We start from the raw sequence: 27,975 nt of genomic DNA on the forward strand, positions 1-27,975 counted from the left end.
ACGTAACTAAATTCTGATTACACCGTCTTGAAGTAAAAGAATCAGGGATTAATATGATATTAGTTAAATTATTGTCCGCCAAGGGACACGACAGATATAGCGTGGGAAAGACAGCCTAATCTTTCGTCTTTTTCCCGGTTTCAACGGTTACATAAAGTTGAGTCTGCCTGGCTTCTACACAATAGCGATTGTTTTCTCGCATTGTTGTCACCGATAAAGAAATTCCAGCTCAGCTTGCTGGCAGAAAGAAACAAACTCTTTGAACTTATATTTAACATCTGGATGTATACTCTATATACGAGGTGGGTTCCACTTTTCTTGGTAATTAACCATTAACACCCAAAAATTATAAATACCAAACAAAGGAAAATATTAAGTTTATATACATCCTTGTAACGTGAACACTGCTACACGTTACAATAGTCGCAACCAAAGGCTCTTGCCTTTTAACAGTACTTTTTACGTCAGACTTTATGGGCATTGAATGAATAACAAAACCACATAAAAATCTACATATTGAACTCTTGCTACATTTTGCGACCGTGTATCCTACTTTTCGCTTATAGTGGTCTGGAAGCCTCCCAAGATCCAAGAGAGAAAGAATCCTGGGTGAGTGGCACACACAGAAAATAATTAGTAAAAATATGACTAATTGCAACATACTTTAATTGCATAATAATTCCAGCCACAAAATATCAATAACATAAGTCTTCTTGAGTTGCATTCATGCTGGTTGCTCTACCGGTCTCACAATGATATCATGAATCTGAAAAAAAGAACAAAAAGGAATGTTATAATGTTATTATGAATGCAGAAAAGTGTGCTGTATTCAAATTCCAATTCAGGTTCTAATGTACTGATCAAGTTTGTCTATGCCCTGACCCCCTTTACAAATAGTTCTTGCCTCGCCCGTGCTGATAAGGGATGAGTTCGCCCGAAATAAAATTCTGGCTACGGGACTGTCGATGGTTACTTATATAATTTATATATGATAGCTGAGACATTTTAAGTGTGAAGAATATCCATGAGAACAAACAAATATATTAAAATAAATTGAAATAATCATAGTATGGAACTCACCCAAGGAGGCAATAATGATCATCAATTCTTAATTTACCCAGAATTGTATAGCTTTGCGATGGTATATACAGTATTCCAGTCCAAGCATGTGGTACCAATTAGGGTCGCACCAGTGTACAGCCTGAATGGTTCATGCTACGTTGAAAATTCAAGCACTTTAGATTGAAACTCACATACTTCCACCATACCCTACCCTAACTTAATCTAAATCTAACATAACTCCGAATACCATTGGCGTCCTATTTTAAAATCTTGTACACTTATTGAGTAATAGTGTATGTATGACATGTAAATTTTTGGAAAACATTAAAAGACCCGTTTTTGAGAAAATGGCTACCAAAGTTATCTTTACACCTCCTTCAATTGTTTTTTTACCCTGGCATAGGCATACTATACCTCGTGTGAAAGAGCCTTCGATACCTTTCCAACGCCGTCCGAATCAATTCTATTATTATTATTATTTATTATCTCAATAGGGTTACAATTAAGCCATACAACATTTCATTTATAACAATATTAATACAAATAATGACTTGATTTCCTATGTTGTAAAAAGAAATATATATATATATATATATATATATATATATATATATATAAATGCTACACCTAAGGAAAATGAGATGAATTTACATGAGCATGTAGAGTGTTACATAGTAGCATTGAAATAAAAAAAAGTTTGAGTGTTATTTAAAAGAAAAGAAAAAGAAAAGAAGGTGTATTGGTGTGTGGGTTTGGATATGAGTGTGTGTGTGTATGGGATTACTGTTTGAAAAGGATAGGGATGAAAATTTAAATCATATATGCGTGTGTGTGTGTGGGGGGGGGGGGGTAAGCACTGAAAATAATATTACTGTGAGTTAGAATTTATAGGCATGTGAACGTAGAAGACGACAGCGCTTTGCTGGTACTGAGTTTGACCTTCGTCGTGAGGGAATTCCAGGTTACCGCTGCTAGGTACGAGAAGGACTTCTGGCCAAATCTGCTTTTGTTAGGTTTGGGGATTACTAGGTCTCTATGTAAGGACGATCTGGTGTTTCGGGTACTGAACTCAGAGCGGAGCTTAATCCTATGGTGAAATGGAGATGATTTGTTTGTTATGTATACTATGGAATATCTTATTCAGGTAGATGTAATGTATTCTCGAAGTGACTGTGGGTATGTTGTAAAACTTGCGCAATTGTTGGGAATTATTTTGTTGGAGGTGCATGTGAATGGTTCTTAAGCAATTGTTTTGGATAATTTCAAGTTTCTTCAGATGAGTTAAGTTACCGCCAAAAATAAGACTAGGACCATACTCGAATACGGGACGAATAAAGGAGAGGTAGAAATGTCTACTAAGATTCCTATTGAGATATTTACGAATTTTTCGAAATATGTAAACATGGTGACAAATTTTACGGATATAGTTATTTATTTGGAGGTTAAAATTTAGCTGGGGTTCGATAATGATTCCGAGATACTTTAAATGATTGTTCAAAGGTACTCTGGCGTCATTAAGGGTAATATCTATCGTGTTAGCCGGGATTCCCTTACCGGTGTGAAGCACCATGGCCTTCGTCTTTGCAACATTAAGCTTCAGATTGTTGATGTTATACGAAGTTAATACTTTGGGGATTGAATTTTCCATTTTCTCCTTTACATCCTGGTACGTTTCTCCAACATGGAAAAGAAGGCAGTCATCTGCGTACAGAGTAATCGATAAATCTGAATTTAATAGTGTGATATCGTCAATAAATAGGTTGAATAATTTTGTGGAATGCCTGCAGACACTGACTGCTCAATGGAAAGCGAACATCCTACTTTCGTTGAGATTTTTCTATTCGCGAGAAAACTTTCCATCCAGAGAATTGTTTTGCTATGGAACCCAAATCTATCCTTTAATTTTTATATTAGCAACTTTTAGTCAACAGTATCAAATGCTTTGCATACGTCCAGGGAAATTAACCGAACCAGGAGACTGTTTTTTCGGTCCAGTGTCTCGCGCCATTCATTAACTAAACTAAGTAACAATAATTCCGAGGACACATCCTTTCTGAATCCAAATTGTCGATCAGACATAAAATTATTTGTTTCCAGGAAGGTAGTCAATTGCCTGTCTATTACAGGCTCTAAAACTCTGCTCAAGATAGGGGTTAGAGAAATAGCTCTATAGTTAGACCCTAAGGTAGGAGATCCATATTTGTGGATTGGTGTTATTATGGAGTGCTTCCAGCTTGTTGGAAACTGGCCACGTTTAAAGGACGTGGCAAGGGGTTCCGCTATAAGTGGGGCCAACACCACCAGAACGCTGTTGGGAATGCCATTCGAACCTTCCGCCTTTTTTATGTTTAACTTATTAAGAATTGCCAAAACTTCATCGACACTGACAGATTTTAATATGAATTCTTCACTGGTTGCCGAAGTATTGCAATTTAAAGTTAACAAGATGTTTGGAACAATTGTCAAAATAGCACAGTTTGCAACACTGTAATTTTGGAAATACAAAGAGATATGGAACTGCAAAGTTGCATATTTTGCTATCTCAGGTGGCCCTTAGAGTATGCCAAATTTTAAATGAATCAAAATATGCGAGTGCTTCTTCAATTGTTGATTTCTCATGGAATGACCCACGTCGTGGATATTTCCTTCCAAAGACAAGTAAAATTGACCGCATACATGGCGGCTATGAGCATTCTGACGTCACATGACGTAACTGCTTAATGATAGGCTGATTCTACACGAGAATGTTGGTGAACCCCTCCCTTTGTTACGAATGACACATCCCAACCAGGGATAATTATTCCCCACCCGCTGGTTATGAAAGCTACATATATATTTAATCTATTAATATATCATGCTAGCTGATTACCCGGCGTTGCCCGGCTGTTTAATGAATTCTAACTATAGCGTAAAATGTAACTAATTTTTTTACACGTATTTAAAAGTATAAGTACAGTATACAAATTATGAAGTAATATATTTTACAAATTCACTATAATATAAATTTAACAAGAATTTATGAACAACATTTTTAGTTCCACCTCCAGGAGCAAGAATAAATAAATTGAACGGCATTGGGAGTGTCCCTATTCGTCTTAGCGACCCCGAAAACTATGGATTCCACACTCATATCGGTCGTTTTCGATTATTTTTACATGTCACCCCTTCCACCCCCACCCCAAGCTGTGCAAGGGGTGTCTTACCACCACAGTATTTCTTTCGAGGTTGCAAGTGATACGTGTACCAAGTTTGGTTGAAATCGCTCCAGGCATTCGAGAGTTATGCTGGAACAAACATACACACACACACATACGTCCATTTTTATATATTAGATTTATAGAGTTCCACTATAGCTAATTTTTAAGCCCCACGTAGAAATACACGTTATATTATTAAGATTTTTCTTAAAAGATAGAATGCTGCTCATGAAAAATTGACAACTCTGATTAGTTTTTTAAAATTTTGTTTTAAAGTTGCTCCTTAATGGACTCCAGTGCATTGTTTCGAAACGGAAAACAAAATTCAGTAAATGTTCAACTGATTTATGTTGAAACATATTTTCTTGTAGTTTAATTTCAGAATTTAACTTGTGTTCCATTTGATATCAAAATTAGATTTTAAGTAATTAACATTCAATAATTAGCATACATGATATGTATGTAAATAAGATACTGCATGCGAGGTTTAAGTAAGTGGAATCCTGGGAAGCCGTTGGCAAACATATGTGAGATTACAGTAAACCTACGACTAACATACTCTCGTGCCCTTAGGCTCCACAGTTCTATGCGGAATTTCCACTTGACTTGTCCCTTCTACAAAATCAAGGTATACAGAGTGTCCCACAAAGGGGTTTACACTATTTGAATGTTAATAACAGAGAAAGTATTACAGATAACCTGATGGAACTTTTTGTATCTGGATCTGTCATCATTAGTGCTTGTTGCCATTCATTTGTTTTTCTTCAATTTCAGTTCAGTTGCCAGTAGTCACAAGTAATTGACAAGATGGCTGGGAACCTTTCCGTTGAGCAACGGAAGTGGATTTTAAAGTGTTTTTGGAAATGTGAGAACATGAAAGAAGTGCAGAGACGATGGCGGGCAGAATTTGATGTGTGGACTTCTGGGGGAATCTTGTGAAAGTTTGTACCACTGCTTCCATCCCTCTTTCGTCCGATACTGATTTCTTCCTGCCACACCGTCCCAGATCACACACAGTTCCTTCCCTCTCAAACTTGTCGCGTAATTTCGTAATTGTTACACGTAACGGTGGCGCAGTATCAAATTCTGCCCGCCATCGTCCCTGCACTTCTTTCATGTTCTCACATTTCCAAAAACACTTTAAAATCCACTTCCGTTGCTCAACGGAAAGGTTCCCAGCCATCTTGTCAATTACTTTTCACTACTGGCAACTGAACTGAAATTAAAGAAAAACAAATGAATGACAACAAGCACTAATCATGACAGACCCAGATACAAAAAGTTCGATCAGGTTATCTGTAATACTTTCTATGTTATTAACATTCAAATAGTGTAAACCCTTTTGTGGGACACTCTGTATATGAGAATCTGACTGTACCTGGACGTGAGGTGGTGCTGCCAATATCTGGTCAACCATGACGGCTATCTCGTCTGCTTGGATGGCTTTCATTGTCTTAAAAGGTTGGGCGGCTCTTTCTGGATCGCCTTCAAACAAACGCTTGTTGAATTCTGTTTCGACAAATCCTGGACTTAAACTCTGCAGAGAAACAAGAAAAGTATCATTGAGAGTGGTTATATATGGATTCTTAAATGTTCATGACAATCAGGAATGTTCAGCGAACTCCACTCGTTTCGTTGACGTCGTGAAGAGTTCTTTGACTTTCTACAGCATAAATGTGGGATCAGATTTAGCAGGACCTACCCCACACATTACCCAAACCCTTTCAAAGAAGAGGTTTCAAATTACACACATTATAATTTCAATAGCGTTATGAAATTTATTTACCACAAATGCTTCACTCTGTCTTAAAATAACATTAGAAAGATTAAATAATAATAATAATGAAAAACACTGGAGTGAAATTTGAAAGTTTGTGGGAGCCTCAAATTGCATGAACTTTGATCACGTAGTTGTAATTTCGAAATTCCCCCATGAAAATTTCCTTCACAAAATGTCCAATACTCAATGTTATAAAAATGTTCAAAACTCAATGGCTTGATTGAAGTTAGTGACGTGCAGAAAAAACCTCATCACCTAGAAAAAAATCCTGACGTGATGGGAAGAAATTCAGTCATTTCCGTGAGCATCATTCAAAATACTTCCAGAATCGCGTATTGTTTTGTAAACAACCGACATTTCCCTTGTACAAATTTATTTTGTTGCGTTCTGTAATAGGTGTAATGGAATGGCGAATATGAGAATTTTTATTGTGAAATTGTGCAATATCCTGATATGATAGGAAAAAATGGACGTCACTTCCTTAATCAGCATTTAAAATTCTTCCAGAAACACCTAATGATTTGAAATCATTCGAATTTTTTTCTCAACATGTCGACCAGTGTTATCATGTAAACAAGATGTCTCACACGCACGAATTTCTAATTAAATTTGAGGTTGGCCTTACGTTTACTGTGCACTCAAGGAGGTCAATATGAAGCAATACAGCGTGCAAACTGATTTTTAGTTTAGTTCGTACGTTTCATCGTGACACATTTCAGAATAATCCACAGTACCGTCGGCTGATGTTTTTTTTCATATTATTCTTTGTTTTACAAAGAATTCTCCCTAACAGAATCGCCACGAAACATGGAAAATAGGACAATAATGGGACCAAAGTTACGTGCTCAGCTTGATATTTCGCAACTGGTTGGAACTACTTGAACTTGATCAATATATTTAGGGATGCAACCACGTATAGACCAGACAATTACCGGCGAAGTGTACGCTACCAAGAAGCAGGCAGTAAGATTGGCAATGTATTACCGAAACATTGAAATGCACTAAATCTCCAAATAGAGAATATGACTGCAGTAGCAGTCGTAAGATGTCCACGGCATTTGTACTGTCCTGGATGCTTCACCGGTAAGAATTTCTTCTGTTATTTGATTCATGACCGATCTCTATACACTTGAAGAGGGCAAGAAATTCTAAAGGTGACCTATTGTAGAATGTCCGGGGGATAGCATACCATAATTAAGTCTTATTGTATTTCGTCCCCCTTGGATTCTGTGAAAGGGAGCAATTATACAATGGGGGAAATTTCAAAATGAACTTAATCTGTTGTATTTTACACTGTGACATCTGCTACTATGGCCATGGCTGATGAGATTCTATCTCTCTTTCTCTCTTTTTATCTTTCATCCTGTCGTCCTTCCTTCTCCTCCTCTTCCTGTTTTTTCTGTCTCCTTAGATTTTCCTGTGTTTCCTTAACGCTTTTTTTCACACTCTTTTATTCATCCCTCATTTACTTATTACTTTATTCATCTCTCTCTCTCCCTTGTCTTCCTTTGTCACAATAGCTTTCTCTAGTTCTTTGCCATCTGTTTGTCTCTTTGTATAATTTTCCCCTTAATTCTGTCTCCATTCTTTTTATCTCCTTCTCTTTATTGCTGTGTGTGTATCTTTGATTCTTGTTTTCCATGATCTTGTACTCACATTCTTTCATGATCCTAAGGATAACTTATGTAGACTATTTCACGAGCAGAACGTTGGGCTAGGATCTGTTGGAGACACCCATGATATTCCACACATGTGAAGCTACACTGGTTAATAACCCGTGGCTCAACAGCCCTGGAAGAGCCTTCTACTGTCTCCCGACTCCCAGTCTCCTTCCCACAATCCTACCTAGAAGTGTGGAGATCATCAACCGTAATGGGGTGACGTGGGGTCGGCACGACGATCCCCCAGCCGTTATAGGAAATTTCCCAAACCGGGTTACGCTACTCACTCGTAGCTCCCCAATTTCCTCACGATGGTGAGTTGTCATTAGTCCTATACACAGGCCAAAAACCCAGAGACTGAAACCAGGCGGACTCGAACCCATGCCGTCCCGCAGTCGGAGCCCAATGCACAGCACGGAGAAGAACACCACTGGATTAAAACTACTAATAAATTTATATTCATTAGGAATTGAAGACGTTGGCAGTCAAAAGGGGACTTCAAATGCAAAGAAAATAAATTATAAATAGACATTAAACCAAAAGGCACCTCATAAAGTATCAACTCAGAAAACTGTCAATAATGAAAATGTTGACATTCAAAATGGCGTATCCAAAATTATTATTTATTGAGTTAAAAAAAAGGACCAATCTTCGAAATAGCTTACTCATAAACAGAAACCCAACGTTTGGGAACAGATTGGCCGTTTATGATAAAATCCGGTCTTTTGTTACTGCGAATAGCTTGCTCTATTAACATTTAGTTTCACCTGTTGGTTTGTTTTTCTTCTGATACTTACAGCAACTCTAATGTGGCTGTTGATTTCCCTCAGCTCTCGTCGTAAGCCTTCAGTGAGGGCTCTCACTGCGTGCTTCGTGGCTGCGTAGAAGTGCGTAGCAGTGGCTGGCGGCACTCGATGCGCTGACAGACTGCGGGAAAAATAAATTTCCGATTAGGTTATGTTCACATTTGGGCCGCTTTCGGCCGAACTTTTACTCTAAACCAGTGGTTCCCAAAGTGTGCCACGCGGCGCCCTCGGGTATACATGACGTCTGGGGTTGACTTGTCCAATGATATTAATTGTTGGTTTGGGATGGTGCGGTTCGGCTGGCCAGAACTTCATTCTTGCCTCATGTGGCGCCGACTTGTCAAAATTATTGGGGGGGGGGGCTCTGATCACTGAAATAAGTTAATTAATGACTCACTTTCTCCCTTTTTTAAGTTTTGGCCTCAGTGTTTGGAATCTCATAAGAGCCCATGAATTCCTCAAAAATATCAACATTTTTATTCACAGTTCGAAGCAGAATATTAATTGTTCACGGATGGATATGTCACAAGTTTCGTCAAATATAAGAGCAAAATATTCCCGACTTTTAATATCTGCTACCACGGAGCGCAAAACAGATCTCCCTAATATATCAATGATCTCGTTCTGAATGTCATGTGAGAGCAATTTGTAGCCACTACCCTAGTTCATGCAGATCGTATTTTGAAACTCTTTTTAATAAATACTTTAAGAATACTCATAATTACATAGTAATAAGTAATGTGTTTTGCTGTCTCTGGTCATAGCTCTCCCCCCAAAGTTGATGGTTTAGCTATCTCAGCCCCCCAAAGTTGATGGTCTAGAACATTTCAAATGTGTATTTAAAGTTAAGTTCATGTGACACAATTCAGAGTAAACTTTACAAGAGAAGCAAAATAATGCATTAGATCCTCTTAAGCAAAATTATTTGGGAGGCTCTGTCCCCACATCGTTAACATTGGGGGGCTCGAGCCCCCCTAAGCCCCATGGAGTCTACGCCTATGCCTCATGCGAATATGTTGTCAAACATATGGAGATACATTTTGTGTATTGTTAGACATTCTCTGTGTAACAAATGGCGTACATACTAAAGGCTTTGAATAAAACGACAAAATTGTGATTTTGATTGACGTTTCGTCAACACAATATCTCTCTGCCTAACATAAAAAAAAAACTTTTTGTGTAACAAATGTTTGAAACCAGGGAAGAACTTTATTCTCACCCGGTATAACCATACGAAGAATATGCGAAGAGCTTACCTGCTGATATGAACGATTTGTCCATCATCAACTTTCCTCTCCCTCATGGACTTCACAGCTTCCCTGGTGCACAGACAGAGGGCGATCACGTTCACATCCATCTGACAGCGCCACGCTTCTGGAGTGCCATCTGGGAACGGATCACGAAACATTAAAAACTTCCTATTGACACGTCCTTTCCCCTTGTACAGTGTCTCTCAAAAGTCTTAGGACAACATTTTAAACTAGTTAATCAAACTTACACAAGGAGTTGGTGGGTTGCGTGTAGAGGTAGGCTAAATTTCAGGGTTGCCCCATGCACAATAGATATTTATAAAATACGCGAAAGAAAGAAATCGAAATATTTTTGTATAAAACTAGAAAAAAAATATCAGTATTACATTTGTTGCAAATGAGAAATACTTTCTGAAAGAAAGAAAATTAATTTTCTACTATTTCATTGCAAATGAGTCTACGCAAAGGAAAATATGAGAGATGAAACGAAAGGGGACAAAAGAGAGGAGAAGAGAGAAAGGGGAAGAGGAAAAGCAAAGGAGGGAAGAAGATGGAGGACAGAAGTGGATAGGGGAAGTTATGAGGAGAAAGGCAAAAGATGCGAGAAGAGATGAGGAAAATGGAGCAAAGAGGAGAAGAGGGGAAGGAAATCGAGATGAGAGAAGAGGAGAAGAGGAGTTTGGAGAGGAGAAGGGGGAGTGTAGAATAGAGTAAAAGAGAGAAAAAGAGAAGAACGAAAAGAAGAGAAGAGTGCAATGGAGTCTGAAATCTAAGGCAGGAGAGGATATAAGAGGAGTGAGAAGAGTGGGATTGAGACAAGAGGCGAGAAATGGAGGGAAGGCGATATGAGATAAAAGCCGAGGACAAGGAGAGGAGAGAAGAAGGAGAATAGAAGAACAAAAGAGACTGGAGACAAGAGGAGAGAAGAGGTAGTTGCAGAAAATATCGTCTCGGCTTCAAGAATTGATGCATTGATCAAATTATCGACATGAAACATTCAACAACATTTTAAAATGTATTGGAGAATGTATCGGTGCGAAATACCTATTGGTTGAGTTCAGAGTAAGATAAAATATTACACATAAGATCTTTGATTTTACCTGGGATTATACCCCTAAAATATAAATGTAATTTTAATATTCATAAAAATTATCCATTTTTTCTCCACTTTTCGGTTCGTTGAAATAGAGATTTTGTAATTTAATATTTTCCCTACCCCCATTGCTAATTTAAAACAGAATCGTAATTCCGTTTCACACGGCGTGGACAATGAACACAATAGGACATGTTTAAATCTTACGAAAATTTTCTGCCACCTGGGGGATTTGAACCTACGACTAGAAGGTTGGCAATCCTTAACGGTAACCACTACCTTACAAGATTTCACTCCTGAAAGCAGGTAGAAACAGGAGACCAATGTGAAATGTAGATGCAACTCTCCTCCTACATGTAATGTGCAAAGAATACTTGTTTGGAACAAAGAAAGCGAAGGTAGTACGAATCGGCGAGAACATTTAATGGAGAATTGCACATGACGAAAACTTTTCATTCGATATTGCTGAGGTATCCTTGCTTTGAACTCGAGTGGGAAAAGAGGTAAACTTAGTATGTCCAGAATTGACACAAATATAAATAGTTATATCATTAATGTTTGTCAATGTCTTTGAAGCGGTACACAATTATAGTTAGAGTATCATAATTCACGATGTTATACATGAAAATATCCATTTGAACGTGTGTGAGTTCATTTATTTGTTTATTTTTTTATAAATTACAGATGCAGAACAATGTAACCACTTTACTGTGCTATTACAAATAATGTCACCAAGCTCTTGTTTAATAAAAGGAGAATTAAAAGAAAGAGAACACCTCGTAAGGAGGATTGAACCTGGAACAGCTAGCAGCCTAATCGAGAACTCTAACAAGTACACCACGCCTTTACCTTCCGTTGAAACAACAATTTTTAAGTATTCTGTCCATCCAAAATTGTAAATGGCGTTGCATATACAAGTAGTTGAACTTTTACTTTAGTTTTGAATTGCTTTCTTGTAGAATAGCAGCTATCTTCGAGAAATAATTTTCGAAGTGATGAAGAAAAACGAGAATATTGGTAGTTGATGTGAAAATGAGTTATTTCATTTAACTTATTATTGTGATTCGTGATGCTGATCACATCACCCCCACTCACGACCGGATCAAGAAAGTGTGGGGCGTTACCCCCACACCCCCTATACGCCTTCATGGCGTGGTGCTATGCACAGGGGAACACTTTATTATTGTGATTAGACATTATTAATGGAAAATATCTAGAGGCTTCAACATTGCAGGACGATGTTCTCATCCTGCAACAGACGAAATGCTTGTTTACTCACGCAAGTCTCGTGTCCAGAACAGTCTTATGAAATATATTTCCTGTTGCGTAATGTAACACGAAATAATTACACCGTTTGCAAAGACGTTTGAGAACTACCAATTGTGCGAAACGTTATACGAAAACAGGCGGAAAATTGTATTATTAAAATCACATCACATTTGATAGTGTTAGTCAAGAGAGACTCGTGGAACAGTGTGTTAAGATGCTGGACTAAATCCTTCATATTTTTCTTCCTCGAAGAACAACCATTTTTAAGGTAGAACAACAGTCGTTTCGCTCTTTCTTATTTGTTTCAACTGGCATATATGTATATGTTAATGATTAATTGGAATTATAATTATAAAGAATGATAAATGACCAAACATAAATTAGAACCAACTTAAAATACACGTTTATGTAAAACTTGATCTGTGGTTTCGCTAATGAGACATTAAATGTGCACCTTATAACTATTATGTAGACTATCTTTGTTCTTGCGTTGGTGTATTTAATCTTCTTTTCGCCTTTAAGAATTTATTATTATTTTCTTTTTTATTGTAAAAAATATTTTAATTTATAAGCGAATGAACTTTCTTGTTTAATATACATGTATCTGTACCAACGAAACCGTTGGAAGAGGATCAACATTGTCTCTGAAAAGATTACTATTGTTCCATAAATCTTCATCCAAAGGCTCCGGGAACTGGCCAATTTCTTCGAGGTATCTTTATCACTCTATGTCACTTAAAAATTTCAAGTTATCCATTTTGTATCCGCTCCTTTTTAACAAAGCAAGCTCGAAGACAATCTGTATTCCATTTGTTTATATTGGAAACTTGGTGTCAAACCGGAAGTTCTTTTATTCGCTTTCGATAATCGAATTGAATTGTCTGATCGATTATTGTTTGCTTACCCAGTAACATCCTCCATCGGAGATTTCCGATACCGGGTCATGCTACTCACTCGTAGCTCCCCAATTTCCTCACGATTGTGTGTTGCTACCGGTGCTATACACAGGCCGAGAACCCAGAGACTGAACCCAGGCGAACTCGAACCCATGCCGTCCCGCAGTCGGAGTCCAAAGCACAGCGCCTTAGGTCGCACGGTCACAGAGGAGAACTTTTCTTATTTTACTTTTGGCTAATCGCGAGGATGAGGATGAATAATGAATTGAGAAACTAAAGAAGGTAACGCACAAAGAACAGAAAGAGTCTTCAACCTCTTGGGTGACGAGTTCAAGCCCTAAATATGAGGATTTCAACCTTAGACCTCAATTTCAAAATTATGAATAAAAAACGTATTTACATTAAATTTCTCATCAAGGCCAAAATAGTCTGCAACTGTGAAACTACCCCCTGAATGCAAATTGACAACATTTTTTTTATGTGAGTAAGAATTAAATGGGTAGTACACATATACTTTTTGCGAAATCAATCCAGTCTCTCTGGAGCAAAGCCGTGCATAGCCGGAGAGAAGGCGAGGGGGGAGAGAGGGGAATCGAGTGGACAGAGCGAGGCCATACACGTTGCTGGAAAGATTAGTAACTGCTGTGGCTTTCCTCCCACCACGCAATCCCGTTCCTCTCCCCCCCTTCCCTGTTGCCGCCGTTTGCCCACTCAGTGGCCTATTTGTGATTTCATTTTTGGAAATATGTTTTTTGGGTGTGAAAATTTGAGTATATATATATATATATATATATATATATATATATATATATATATATATATATATATATATATATATATATATGTTACCAGTCAGTAAACTAAATTATTGCCATTCGGTTCTAAGTACCTTGAATACTGGTTCTAACCTACGTCATTAAATCTTATATAGTACATTTATGACGTCAATTAGAAACAGTGTGGTAATTACGTTCAAAGAAAACCCAAACTCTTATCAACTAAAACAGCTATCGAACTAGTAACACGGAAGAACTTATCCAAATTTCCATTGCCAGGTTCAAACTTAATGTCCACTTAACCACCTGCAAGTTTCTTGTGAAAACTTGAATACATATTCGGTGAGGTTGGTCAGTTGAAGAATGGTCCTCCTCTAATCCACAAGGCTGCATACTTTTCGGTATGTAAATCTTTGATGTCTAGGCAATTAATGGACACGAATGATTTCTCAGTTGTGTATGTTGCAGTTAAGAAATGGTATCCTGTATGCTTTCAATTCCATTGTCTTTGAGGAAGATAAAACATCCCTGGCAGGGATACAAATAATTTTATTTTGCCGGGGATGAAATGTTTTGTGGGGAGGACATCCCCGGCATTCCCTCCGTTAATTCGCACCCTTAGCGTCAGTCTTCCACTCCCTGGGGTCGATAAAAGGTGATTACTATATCGACTGGTACATTGTTAACATGTATCACAAACTAGCCAACTCAGGTTACAATACTTCTTTTGTTTGGACTCTTGGACATAGGCCTACATCCATAGAAGGAAACACATAGCATCAGCCAAGTACGCAGCTGAAGAATTAAGTCACCGATCGCTTAGAATTAAATTTTCTGCAAAAGTGCTAGAGCCCCATGCACAGAAACAATGGACATTTACAGGGAAGACTTATGTGAAACAGTACTATTCAATTCAACCACATATACCCAAAGTTGGTATCGAGATATTAATCTTTCAAGAAATGCTTTAACAACCCTTATTAGATGTCGGTTAAATTACACCCTTGCCCCCAAAGTAGGAAGATTGTGCAATACCCTAATCTGTCAGTGTGGTTCAACTGAAGGAACACCTGATCACAGGGGTGCCCACAGGGGGGGGGGGGGGATTCATGACGCGCCTGCGTCATGGGAATTTTTTGGGGAGACAACATTTTATAGTTTAGCTACCAATTCTATATATCTTCACACAAAAATGAAGGGAATTGTTTTTTTTTTATTGACTTGTTGTTGATTTTTAGTTAAGGTTATTATGTACAGTTTTTCTACCTGCTTTCTACCACTTTGTGCCTCGCCCAAAATTCACGTAGAAGGACATATTTTATGCATATTTACATACATAAAGTATTGTTTATGCCGATCTTGCCCCTCCCCCAAATTTACCTTGCCCCCAAAATGTATCTTAAGTTGGCGCCTCTGCATCACTATATGTTTATTTATTAATTGCTTAAATTTTCAGCTACTGAACAGAGTTCTGTGCACAGTAAACAAAATATCACGGAATGTTTGAAAAGACAAAGTTACAAAACACGCAAATAACCACACACTATAAAACATCAAGTATCAAAATGTTTTCAAACAAGTAAAAAAACATGCTTAAAACATTTGTAAAAAACAAAGTCGTGTGTTTTAAACGTTCAAATCAAGTTGTTTTAAACACTTTTGTTTATAACATGCCCACCCTGATCAGAAATACACACATTGCTGTTGAGAGAGATGGATAGAGATGGTATAATACCTAGGAGCGATTCGTTCTTCGCCAACCCCGCATTATTGATGCAGACGTCCACCCCTCCGAGCTCCTTCTTGATCCACTGGAACATCCCCAGCACTTGCTCATCCTTGCTGACGTCACATTGATAAGGATAGAGGACTCCTGGCTGTCCTTTCAACTCAGCCGCGAGGGCCTGCAGAGAGAAACAAAAAAAGATAATGGCTAATTTCATAATCCAATCTGTATATGGGCAATTCCATTCTGAAGGGGGTGACATTCACACAAATTTACATCCATTCTTAATTTTTTTTCTTAGCACCTTCAAATATGCAACTCCAGTGGCGGCGATTGGGTTCCAAAACTGGGGCGGGGGCAAGGAATATTCCTCAATTTTCAGTTGCATTTTTTGTAATTGTGACGGGTGTGCGTGACACTTCTGATATTTTATTTTAGGACCTTTCTCAGTCCTTCAGAGAACTCTGTGAAATATATGGGTTCACTGAAACAATGTCACTTTATTTTCACAGAGCAAGCTTTACTCGACATTTAAATGCTTTTAGTTTCTAAAAATATGACTACAAGTGGCGTACACTGACTCCAAGGTCTGGGCTATCTCACTATATCACGTGGTCCTAGGCTATGAAATAAGTTTACCAAATCATAAGAAATCAGGTTGCCAACTCAAATGGAATCAGGTTACTAACTCATAGGAAATCAGGTTGCCAACGTATAGGAAATCAGGTTGCCAACGCATAGGAAATCAGGTTGCCAACTCGTAGGATATCAGGTTGCCAACTCATAGGAAATCAGGTTACCAACTCACAAGAAATCAGGTTACCAACTCACAAGAAATCAGGTTGCCAAATCCAGAATCACCATATTCATTTTACTGATATTGAATAATTTTATTTACAATTTCTGATCGATTTTTCTCCTGTATTTTATTCTCTAGACTTCAGGCTTTGCAGGTAGTCTAGCTAACCTAGAATATACGCTCCTGATGACTACATACTTTTTTTATAAACATTTTTTTGCCTGTGACAAATTTTGTGACGAGTGTGACACCATGCACATTATTTACTTTGTACGATTGTGGAGCAATGCAAAGCTATGAAAACTATCATAAACAGATGCTTCAAACTAAGATTTGTTTCAGAATTGAAGTAGGATACTTCAGAGCTTAAGAAATAGAGACAATAAATGAAACAATTAGAACGAAATTATAATTAATTTAGCTATCTGATGGTATTGAAACTAAATTAAGTGGAGACACCACACATAAAATCCCACTTTTACTCTAAAAGGTAATAGGGTTATTTAAAAGCCATGAAACTAAGTTTGTAACAATTCCAAATTCTGCATAGTTTTCCATTCAATAAAAATATATTAACCTTGTTTGTCCCCTTTCACATGGAATGGATCATAGGTAAGAAGGTTAATCCTGGTACAGTTCCTGCCACTTGGTGTTCTGTCGCGTGGTTGAAAACCTTGCCAGCGACCATTTGAGCGCTTCCATCTATTGACAGGAGCTCAGAAGATAGCACGTGCTTTGTTATCCATTCCCTTTATGAGGGGAATTTGAACACTTCATGGATTATATTAGTGGTGACGTCACCAGCAGACAACTGATCAAGAGTCAAAACAAACTCGTCAAGTAGTGTCTCCCACTGCGATGCATTAAAAAATCCATCGCAACGGGCAACTTTTAAAATGGTGACAGCAGTCAAGAAACAAAATTGTAATGTGTATCGTACATAAATGTAAAGATGAGATTTCAGAGAATACGTCTATATGTACACATTATAACAGGTGCGGCAGTGAAACGGGCGATTTGGCAACCCTGTAAATAGCAAGTTACGTTAGGAATCAGAAAACGGGAGTGGTGCCATCTGGACAACAAACCTTTGCCATTAACACTGATATCGGTGCACAGTCGAAATGGCGTCGTGGACCAGTGCACAACGCGGTTTTGCCGTAAAGGCGTTTTACAAAAACAACGATAGCTACGTCGCCGCGCAGCGTTTTTGTAAAACGCCTTTACGGCAAAACCGCGTTGTTCACGGGTCCACGAAGCCATTTCGACTGTACACCGATATCAGTGTCACTGGCAAAGGTTTGTTGTCCAGATGGCACCAATCCCGTTTTCTGATTCCTAACGTAACTTGCTATTTACAGGGTTGCCAAATCGCCCGTTTCACTGCCGCACCTGTTATTACACATATCTTTCTGAGGACTAGGTAAAGAATAACCAGAGAAAGGAAACCATGTATTTTTAAACAAAATCGAGTCAATCCGGACCCGAATTAACTGCAGCGATGCTGGTGATGGATGCCTCACGAGACTGTAGCGGTGCCGCCTTTTGGCTGAAATTCCGGATTGATTGATTCATTGGATTTGGTGTATAAGTCCACTTTATACACAGTAAGGCTAATCGGGACTGGACCTACAATTTAAAGTGGGATCCGAACCACTATGTGCCTCCACCGGGTATCGAACCCGGGACACCTTGATTACAAGGCGACGACGCTACCATGAAGTTTCGGATCGGTAGGAGCATTCGCATCATTCTATTGTGTAATACAGGTGTAATATATAGAGGTATTCTCCGAAATAAATGTAAAGAGATTTGGCGTACCTTCAATGAGGCCGCAATACATTTATATAGGCAACGAGTAAACATTTTGGCTTATCTCCCATGGTATCGCATATACGAACAAGGTACAAAATTACTTTTCTTTTCAGAAAATTATAATTATTGTTGGATTAATATTACACTTCGCAGGCTAATTTTGTAAGGGTGGGTGGTGGGTATGCCAAGTCCCAATATTTTATTTTTTCTTCCATTCGATGTTCTACTCTAAGGAAAACTGGATCAAGGCTAGGGTTATGGCTAAGTTGCTGAATACAGTAATATCATTATTTTACTCAGTGTGCGCACTAACGGGAGGATGCCGAGAATTCCCCCCTCCCCCACAACACATTTATCCCCGGCAAAAGAAAATTATTGTTATCCGCGCCTGGGATGTTTATATCCCCTTCAAAGAAAATGGAATTGATAACATGTAGGCCGCACAGGCTATCTAGGCTGCAGCCTATTTGCCCGCACCAGAAAAAAACAAACTTTAAAAATTGTAATTATGAATAGACTAAAATAAAAAAAAATGTATTTCTTTTAATACGTCGACGCAGTTATTTTGTGTGTTGTGTGGGCTAATTCGGCTGAACTCTTCACTGGACAGCTGATATGAGTTGAGTCAACATTCAGGATTCTTGATCGCTTGGCCTGGCGAGGGAATTTAGCAGTATGGGTACCTTGCGCTGGGCATTCACTCAATCTTGCAGTGCAGGCTGCTGCTGAGTGCAGCAAGATTTTTTGATTTTTTGAAAGTACTTTATGTATATTTTACAGCTTCAACTAACAGATTGCTTGAAAAAAGCAAAAACTGACCATTGTCGTGCCAAAAAGGACAACAACAACACGTTGGCCATGCCGAGCAGGCCCTCTTGTGAGGCTATAAAGAAATAAAAAAATTGCACTTTTTGAAATTTCAGAGCACAAAGAAGATTCAGGGCAATCACGTGTTACTGCTCTAAGTTTGTATAACAAAATGTCAAAGATGGAAACAGGGCTCTACACAGCATTTTGGGATGATATCTTGGGACAAGTAAACAAAACTAGTGAAACTCTGCAGAGCCCTAGATTGGACGTGAACACAGCCACCTCAGCACTGACATCGCTAACAAGCTTCATAGCTTTGAAGAATATGAGGTGAAAAGCTGCTGAGTTAGCTGATTGCACTGAATATGAGAGTGAAAGTGAAACATAGAGTAAACGCGAAATAAACGTGCGTTTAGCACCTCTTGACTGTGTCCAAGCACCAGAAGTTGAGATGACCCCCATCAGAAAAATTTCGAGCCCAGAGTTTCCCTCCTGTCATAGATCAATTTGAATCTTCATTGCGGCAGAGGCTTGAGGCATACAAACTAGTTGATACCCGTTTTGGGTTTCTCAACAAGTTGGATACATTTACTAATTGAGAGATAATTGCAGCAGCTCAAAACTTAGTAGAAACATATAACAATGACTTAGACGATCAATTGGGAAATGAACTGATTCAGTTCAAAACTTTATACCACGAGTTTCAAAAAGATGAAGAAAATGAAGAAGTCATTAGTCAGGAGAGGTGGATGTATAAACTCCTCCTAGAGAAAAACGTCAAGGATTGTTTTCCTAATTTCGAGGTCGCTCTAAGAATGTACCTGTCACTTATGGTCACAAACAGCAGTGGTAAAGAAGACTTTTACCAGGGGTCGAAATTAGAAAGAAGTTGGAGAGAATACAAGAATAAAGAAGGGAAGCTCCGGAGTACAAAACCAGCAAGCTGGAAAAAACCTCGGCTGCGTCTTGAATTAGCTGATCTTCATCTAGATTCTAGTGTGCTAGGAACCACCAAGTTAGAAGGGGAAGGAACTTCGCACACCCTATTGGTTCCTATCCTTACATGAAAGGTAGGATCAGGATTTTAGGAGAGGTGTAGGACTCAGCCCGAAGGCTATCTGCAATTCTAATTGTTAGTAGGATCTACACATTCCAACTGACAACCGTAATTTGGACAAAAATGCCGAACGAAGAATAATTTTGATAGATCAGGCCGAAATTTAACCTGTGCCGGAACTGTCCAAAGACGTCTGCGTGAAAGGAGGAGAAGTTTTTGTCAGGTCGATTCCGTTGGGAGACATCTCGTCTGCTTCTCCGGGCATCAGCGCTTTAGTTTCGGGTCTGGGTGCCTTCTAAAATGCATTCAATATCTTACGGTGGAAGAAAATGTAAGTTCGAAGTCCTAAATGACATGACCTTAATTACATAACAGGAAGCCTTCTCCTTATCTCGCATTACAGATAAGAGGAAACAGAACGAACTACTAATGATGACAAATAACCTCGTCCAGGAATCTTCCTCGGAGAAAGAGAGAGAGAGAGAGAGACACTTGTTACATATCTTACAACACTTAACGTATTCCTTAAAAAAACGAAAAAAACAACAGATAACGTCACCACACAAGAAGGCAGTGCACCTCACAATTCGCCCTGTTGAATTTTATCAGCAATTACAGACAGGAGCTGGAACAAATACAGTTAACTATGATAACCGTTGGTGTGATAACGGTGATAAGGACTTCGAGTGGCTTAAGCGATGTACAGTTGAAGCAATTTGAATGCAAATATTGCCTACCTATTTCATGGTGGCAGTGCAGCAACATGAAAGAATCTACAGAGGCTCATGAGGGCTATCGGTTGAACAAAACACCATAGGCGTGCACAGACCCTCTGGTTAGGGGGTTCAAAAGCCTTGATGAATGTTCAGTTGGAGAAAGAAAATATCCATTTCATCTCATTGTTTTATTGTATTGATGTGTACGAAACAGAGGCATATATAGTGTGAATCCGGACCAGCCGAAAATCACTGTATTACAAGAATTTAAACTTCCGTAGCACAACCGTTCTTTACCCCACCTTCTTTATTTCTCCTCTCCGTGGATCAGAGACTAATTTACATACAAACATGATTTTATACAGCAGATTCAAATGAACTACACCCTCTTCTCCCCACTTTTGACACCCAAGCTCCGCTGCTGATTTCCAATGTATGGGCAATGTATTTTTCAAACAAATTTAGGTAACACAACTAACGAACAAAGCGTGTGGGAGTGTTAAGAAAGCTAGACAACGAAGTTGGATATTTTAATGTCGTAGGAAATAACACGCCCTCTCCCCTTCCGTATCTGCTTGGAACTTTCTTCGGCTTGAAATTATTTATTTCTTTAAAGAGCATAATATTGTTTAATAAATGTGATAAGATTATTTATTATTTATTTATTTATTGAAATTTCCCAGTACAGCAGAAGCCATTTTAAACCGGAAAGAAACAAAAGTAAAACATTAGACTAAGATTAAAAACACACACAAAATAAAATAAAATAAACAAGCCAAGACAGTACCAAGGTAAACAGGTTATTTTCACAATGCATTACGTACATTTTTTTCTAAGTGGTGATAAAAGACGAATATGAACTGAATATAGGGTCATTCCACGCCATTTCAACGAGGTCATGACACCCACCAACTCCGATTTCGATGAAATTTGGTATACACCCTTCCATTATGGTTGAAAGATATCCCCTAATTTTTTTTCACTCTATCTCAAACGGTTTGCATTTTACAGCACTTTGAAATGTCATCAAATCAGTGTTGTCTGTCACTCTTGAGACCCTCGACACAAGATACCCTTGCTTACATTTTATTTCTTTTCTCGTTAACCAATCATCAGATCTATTTGAAATTGTACACAAAATTCAATGAAATGATGAGGATTTCAGAAAAAAATATACCAGCACTCAAAAGTTTTTACAAATGCCTATAAAAAGACTAATAATGGATTTGTAGCCTAATTTTTGTGGTGGGAAAACTAGGTTACGAAAATCTGAATTTTCATCATGTGGGTATGATGGAACCAAAAACTTTTGATGTTGAAAATCATTGCAAAGACATGCGTTTTCTCTACAAAAAATATTTTTTTTTTTATTCCTGAAATTTAGGGTCAAAACTGACTGGTACATGTTTTCTCTAAAAAAATTATAGCTCGATATTTCATTGCTTACCTAGTAAAAGAAATATATCCTATACATTGATTTCCCTTCAAAATTGAATATCAGTCAGTTTTGACCCTAAATTTCAGCCATTTGCATTAGATGTGGTGAAAAAATGTACGGAACATAAAATGTAGCCTGAAATGTATTGAAAACAATGTTTCTTACCCCAGATTTCTATAATTTTTCTTAGCTGAGTTATCATAATTATCGCAACAGTCTGCATAGGCCAAGAATGTTGCAAGTCATGAAACTAAAATGGCCACCATTTTCAAACGACATACAAATGAAAAAAATTTCCAGTTCTACTTGTCTACCATCTAACACTCTCTTCTTGAGTCTTCCGGAAAATACACCAGTTTCACATTCGGAATTTGTTTGCACTTGACTGCCTGAAGATACATTTTCGGTCAGCAAAAAGAATTTACGTATTATCCTTGCATTTTACGTCCCGTCGAGTTCACTTGCCTAAACGAAGAGGAGGCACTTAGAAAAGGTCGACGTTTGTTTGACATGATTGGGATCGCTGGTTGTGCAGAAACTCTCTGGTAGTCTTTACTGCTTCTTCCCGCTCTGAGGCAACGTCATGTCTTGGTGAAAAGGAACCACAATTGTCACCTCTACGTGGTGGAGAGAATCGTCTGAGCGGACTACGGCTACGTCGTTCTTCGTAACGCCATCTGTCTGGAGAATTCTGCTCTTGTTCTGGACGAGGCCTGTAGAAATTGCTCTGTCTTTGGTTTTGATCTTGGTTGAAACCTCTCCTGCCTAATCCTCTGTTGAATCTTCGAGGTCGTGAGAAATTTCCTCCTCGACTCTCTGAATCCGTCTGGATATTCCGGATCTTAAAACTTTTATTTCCTGAAGCATCTTTATTCTTAGGGTCTTCTTTATTCTTCCAGGCATCAGGGTCATCATAAATATCGAAGTCCTTTAAGAAGTGTGTCAATTCATCCACACTTCGAGGAGCGTGCGCCAGACAAAGATTCCGAATGCGATACGGCAACTGTCCAATGATCAAATTAAGAACTTCGCTCTCATTAAAATTGTCAGCTAGGTTTCTGTACGCTGCGTAGACACTCCAGGCAAAACTTTCTAAGTTGTTGTGGACCAGGCGAGAATACCTTCGGTTCCTCACAGCCGCTAGTTGTCTTTGTTTTGCCTTTTCTGATGCAAATTCATCCTTAAAGCGTGCGCAGAAATCAGCATAATTCACAAAGTTGTCCATATTACCAGCTAACCAATGCTCAGCCTTGCCGGTGAAAACCCGAGGTAATAATTCCAGTCTATAGTGCTCAGGCACTTGCATTAAGTCGAAACTGACATTTAATTCACGCAGATATCTTTCGGCAGATTGAGCTTCGATATCGCCTTTAAACTTCGGAATGTTCGCGATATCAGCCATTCTGGGCATCTTAAACTCTGTTCTGCGTCGAGGAGAAAAACTGTCATTACTATCCTTTTCTCTAGGCCTCTTGCATCTATCAGAAGTTGTGGTATTACCGGGGAAGAATGGGTTTGGAAGTACAACAGGAGGTTCATAGGCAGTAGCTTCTGGGTTCAGTCCTCGGATTGGATCAGGCACTATATCGGAAGAGGTTTCTGGTCGAATCTGTAAATTATGGATCTTTTCCTGCAGTTCACTGACCCTACTTATAATTGTAACTGTCTGTTCCTGAATTTCTTGGCGAAGAGATACTTCCATCTTTTTAGCCTTCTCATGGAGAAAATTAACCTTTTCTCCAGCTTCCTTTATTTCAACTTTCTGTCCTTGCACTATATTTTCTGAGTTCTGTTCGTTCACCAAAGGTTTGTAGTGCTACATTAATAGACTCTACAGAACTCTTTAATTCTTGAACTCCCTGTGGAGGGTCACATTCAGATTCTCTTCCTGACTGGACAATTTCAAGGCAGGTTTTCATATTCTTCTTCAATTGCTCCTGTTCCTTCTCTATCCGTCCTTGCCGAACTGTTAAGAACTCTAGCTGCTCTTCCACAATTTCCTTTACCCTTTCGTCCACCTTTTCAGTGACTTTAATACTAAGCTTTTCTATCTCTCCTCTGACGCTCTCTACCTGTTCAAGTTTATGTTGAGAGAATAGAGCCTGTAACTCTGACCTTAGTTTTATATCTTCCTGTATCCTCCTTTCTTCCTGGTTTTCAATCAATGCACGGAAAATATCTAAGTCTTCTTTTCTCTTTCTCTCTTCCTCCTCTTTCTCTTTCCTTCTCTTAACATCTTCCTCTTCTTTTTCCTTCTTTCTCCTTTCCTCTTCCTCCTCTTTCTCTTTCCTTCTCTTTTCTTCTTCCTCTTCTTTTTCCTTCTTTCTCCTTTCCTCTTCTTCCTCTTTCTCTTTCCTTCTCTTTTCTTCTTCCTCTTCTTTTTCCTTCTTTCTCCTTTCCTCTTCCTCTTTCCTTCTCTTTTCTTCTGCCTCCTCTTTCTCTTTCCTTCTTCCTCTTCTTTTTCCTTCTTTCTCCTTTCCTCTTCCTCCTCTTTCTCTTTCCTTCTCTTTTCTTCTTCCTCCTCTTTCTCTTTCCTTCTCTTTTCTTCTTCCTCCTCTTTCTCTTTCCTTCTCTTTTCTTGTTCCTCCTCTTTCTCTTTCCTTCTCTTTTCTTCTATAGACTCAACTATGAGCTTAAACTCCATCATCTCCTTCTTTCGAACTTTCTCTATCTGAGCCATCTCTTTCTTACGCTGTTTCTCCTCCTCTATCCTTTCCTTCTGTCTACGGTCTTCATCCTCCTTTTCTTTCTGGTTTCGCTCTGCTTTATCTTTCATCAACCAATCAAATAGCCAGTGATCTGATGAGGGTTTGGTAGGAACGTTCGGTTCAGGTTCTGTTTCTGGTGATGACAAGCATGATTTGCATCGCATCTCTTTATTTGATGCCAACGTTACTTCCTGCCCATCACAACTACTATGAAACCTCTGCAAACATTGGCAACACTGGAAGAATTCCCTGTCATTGGTGAGATTATCACAGCATCCAAACTTGGTTTCTGCATCCATTGTCGTTCTTCCTCTGCTTCGCAGATTCATTCCTGTCGCGTCTTTCTCCATTCTACTACACCGTCTATGACTTTTACCAGTTAATACCTTCACTTCACTATCACACTTTTACCTTCGTGAATTCCAAGGACTTTCAATATCACCTTAGTGAATTCTATGGACGAACACTTTCAGTATGCACTAAATCGGGTATCACGTTTTAATTGCTAAAATAACTTTGCACTCAAGCCCCCACGATTGTACCAAAATAACTATGCACTCGAGCCCCGCGTTGGTGTGCCAAAATAACTATGCAACGTCCCCCGGTTGGACACCAGTCATCACAAAGTTAGTCCGCTACTCCTTTAGTCGGGAACATGAGAATCTGCAAATCATCAGGGCTTGCTGGGTAGAAAAGAAACACAACACTGTTTTCAAAGTTAAAACGCAGTTTTATAAACGCGTATATTTCATAATCACTTACCAGTACAACACTAGAACATTCCATACTAACGTTGGTATATTCCCTCACATAAAGCGAAAGTCAAAGAACATAATTAATTGTTTACTTTCAACTTATCGGCAAGAAGAAAACTCGAAAAACCAAAATCTATACTTCAATTCTCTCAGTTTTCAAGTTCTTATTATTTTTCACCTTCAATTGTTTTTCAAACTCAGTCTGTCGTCAGGTGAGAAACATTCAGGTTAGTTCACTTCCTCGGCTGAGATTAGAAAGTGACGTCAACACGAACAGATTTTGACGTATTTATAAACATGTATAAAAGTTGCAACTACAACTGTATCAGTCTAACTATAATTATCTGTGACAACTTGCACATTATTTGAAATAACAAACTTTTTAAAAATCTTAACGTCTTACAAATATAAAACCTTAAACTCTCAGGTTCGTTACAACTCTAAGCTTAAATGTAACCTTATTTCTAATAATAATAATAGTTCCTGTTACTTACGGCCTCTAAGTTACAGAAAACAATACTTTTTGTTATAAAACATTACTTTCCAATTACTTTAACTCTTTCCAGAAATCTCAGCGAGGGCAAGAGCTCCCCTGGCCCCCGCCCTGCGCGCGCCCATGCTATAGTGGAACCACAAGCAAAAAAAACCTGCGCAGACTTGCGACTCCTGTGCACCGTACTCCCGCGAGGAGGGGTGGGGCAGTGCTTCCTTATGGCTCGAGCTGAACGGAAGAAGTGAAAGCTGCGCGGAGACTTTTCGTTGAAGGTTATTTCCCTTGTGGTCACTCTATAAGTCTGAAAACGTAATTGAAACCGTTGTCCATCTTTCAAGCCAATCCATAAAGGTTGGAATTAGTACCACAACACTTTTTCTTATTCCTCAATCTAATCTAACCTAACCTAACCTAACCTCACATTAATGACGTCACGTCACGTCAGCCAATCGGATTGATTAAAACTACCATCCAAAAACACTCTCTCGCCAAGACACTGGCAAGATCTCTAGATACAACAGAACAAACTCTTCTCCAATTCATGCCTCTTCCTCAATTGTGACATTCAAAAAACTGTTAAAATTACATCTATTAAATAATGAAAATTTAAAATTTGACGTCCAATTATAACACCATTAAGCCTTGTTTCCATGATTATGAAAAACTAAATATACTGACCAATGCAGTAATTTATTTTATTAAAAACATAAACTAAAACGTAACGTTTCAACCTTCTAGCAAGGTCTTCATCAGACTCTGTATCAAGTACAGATACAGAGTCTGATGAAGACCTTGCTAGAAGGTTGAAACGTTACGTTTTAGTTTATGTTTTTAATAAAATAAATTACTGCCTTGGTCAGCATATTTAGTTTTTCATTGACGTCCAAAACTAAGTGGCAGGTGCAGAGGAGGACATAAGAAAGTAAGGCACAGAAAAAAAGATTATGTGTAATATTTCAGGTGAATTATGATTTTAGACTGTTTTGGAGTAATCTTAAGCGTAACGTTATGTATTTGCTTGTATGCGCCATGTGTAAGAACGAGAATGTGTGTGTGTGTGTGTTTAATGGTGGGTGTCAGTAGCGGCGAATGGGGGGGGGGGAGCAGTTGCCCCCCACTTTTCGCTACTTTTGCCTCCGCACTATGTTAATCCTTATCTGCAAAGGGAAATATAATGTCCCCCCCTAATGTTTTGGCACTTTACCAGCCCCGGCTTTGGAACCCAATCGCCGCCACTGGTGTGTGTAATGTAAACTATACTGCCCTTTTGTTTACTTATGTGAAAGGGTGAGCATGTGCCTGTATTTTCGTTTATAAACGGTATATTTTTTGTTTTATGCCCTTTTAATTCTTTTTTCTTTCTTTTATACTTTATTTGTAAACAGATATAAGCAGATGGTTAAGTGAAAGAAAATGCATTAATTAAAGTCTTAACTTCACCATGTATAGGTGGGTTTCATGTGACGTCAGGATGCGCACGGCCGCCATGTTGGCGGCTAATTTTATTAATGAACGTTTGTTTTAAATCACGAATGTCTGTGTTAGAATCTCCCGCGCCCGCCCGAATGAATTCCGTATCCTTACAAGAACTGGCCTCAATCATGGCTGCTCGAAGCCACAAAGCAACAGTTTGTGACCAAGGTGAATTACACCTACACAAAGCAGATATATATAAATAAATCATGAACATGCAGTACGCTAAGTAATGCCTGAACAACACAACATACCTTGATTTTGTCCACATTTCTGGCGCAGCCCACAACTTTCAGTCCATGCTTGACGAGAGACCTTGACACCGCAGCGCCAATGCCAACGCTAGCTCCGGTCACGAGAGCCACACGACCTTGCCACCGCTCCATCTTGACTCT

At 38.6% G+C, this 27,975-nt stretch overlaps 1 protein-coding gene across 1 annotated transcript; it reads right to left on the reverse strand.

Moving 5' to 3' along the window:
- Positions 1-649: 649 nt before the first annotated feature.
- LOC146002007 (dehydrogenase/reductase SDR family member 11-like) lies at positions 650-27,975 on the reverse strand. The gene is made up of 6 exons (XM_083139711.1): positions 27,835-27,975; positions 15,526-15,694; positions 9,763-9,892; positions 8,498-8,627; positions 5,638-5,796; positions 650-766 (listed from the first exon to the last, which is right to left on the reverse strand). Exons 1-6 carry the CDS (start codon positions 27,964-27,966, stop codon positions 725-727), a joined length of 762 nt encoding a protein of 253 aa, XP_082995837.1. The 5' UTR covers positions 27,967-27,975; the 3' UTR covers positions 650-724.

Source organism: Lepisma saccharinum, chromosome 18 (genome assembly GCF_977018435.1).
Source record: "Lepisma saccharinum chromosome 18, izLepSacc3.1, whole genome shotgun sequence".
Taxonomy (NCBI): Eukaryota; Metazoa; Arthropoda; class Insecta; order Zygentoma; family Lepismatidae; genus Lepisma; species Lepisma saccharinum.

What these genes read in the sequence shown, in the direction of transcription:
- LOC146002007 (XM_083139711.1), bottom strand. Translation starts at nt 27,966, where the DNA reads ATGGAGCGGTGGCAAGGTCGTGTGGCTCTCGTGACCGGAGCTAGCGTT. An exon ending in CAAATCGTTCATATCAGCAG is followed by an intron (nt 8,628 to 9,762) that starts GTAAGCTCTTCG and finishes TTTTTCCCGCAG; the next exon opens with TCTGTCAGCGCATCGAGTGC. An exon ending in CAGCACCACCTCACGTCCAG is followed by an intron (nt 767 to 5,637) that starts GTACAGTCAGAT and finishes TCTTTTTTTCAG; the next exon opens with ATTCATGATATCATTGTGAG.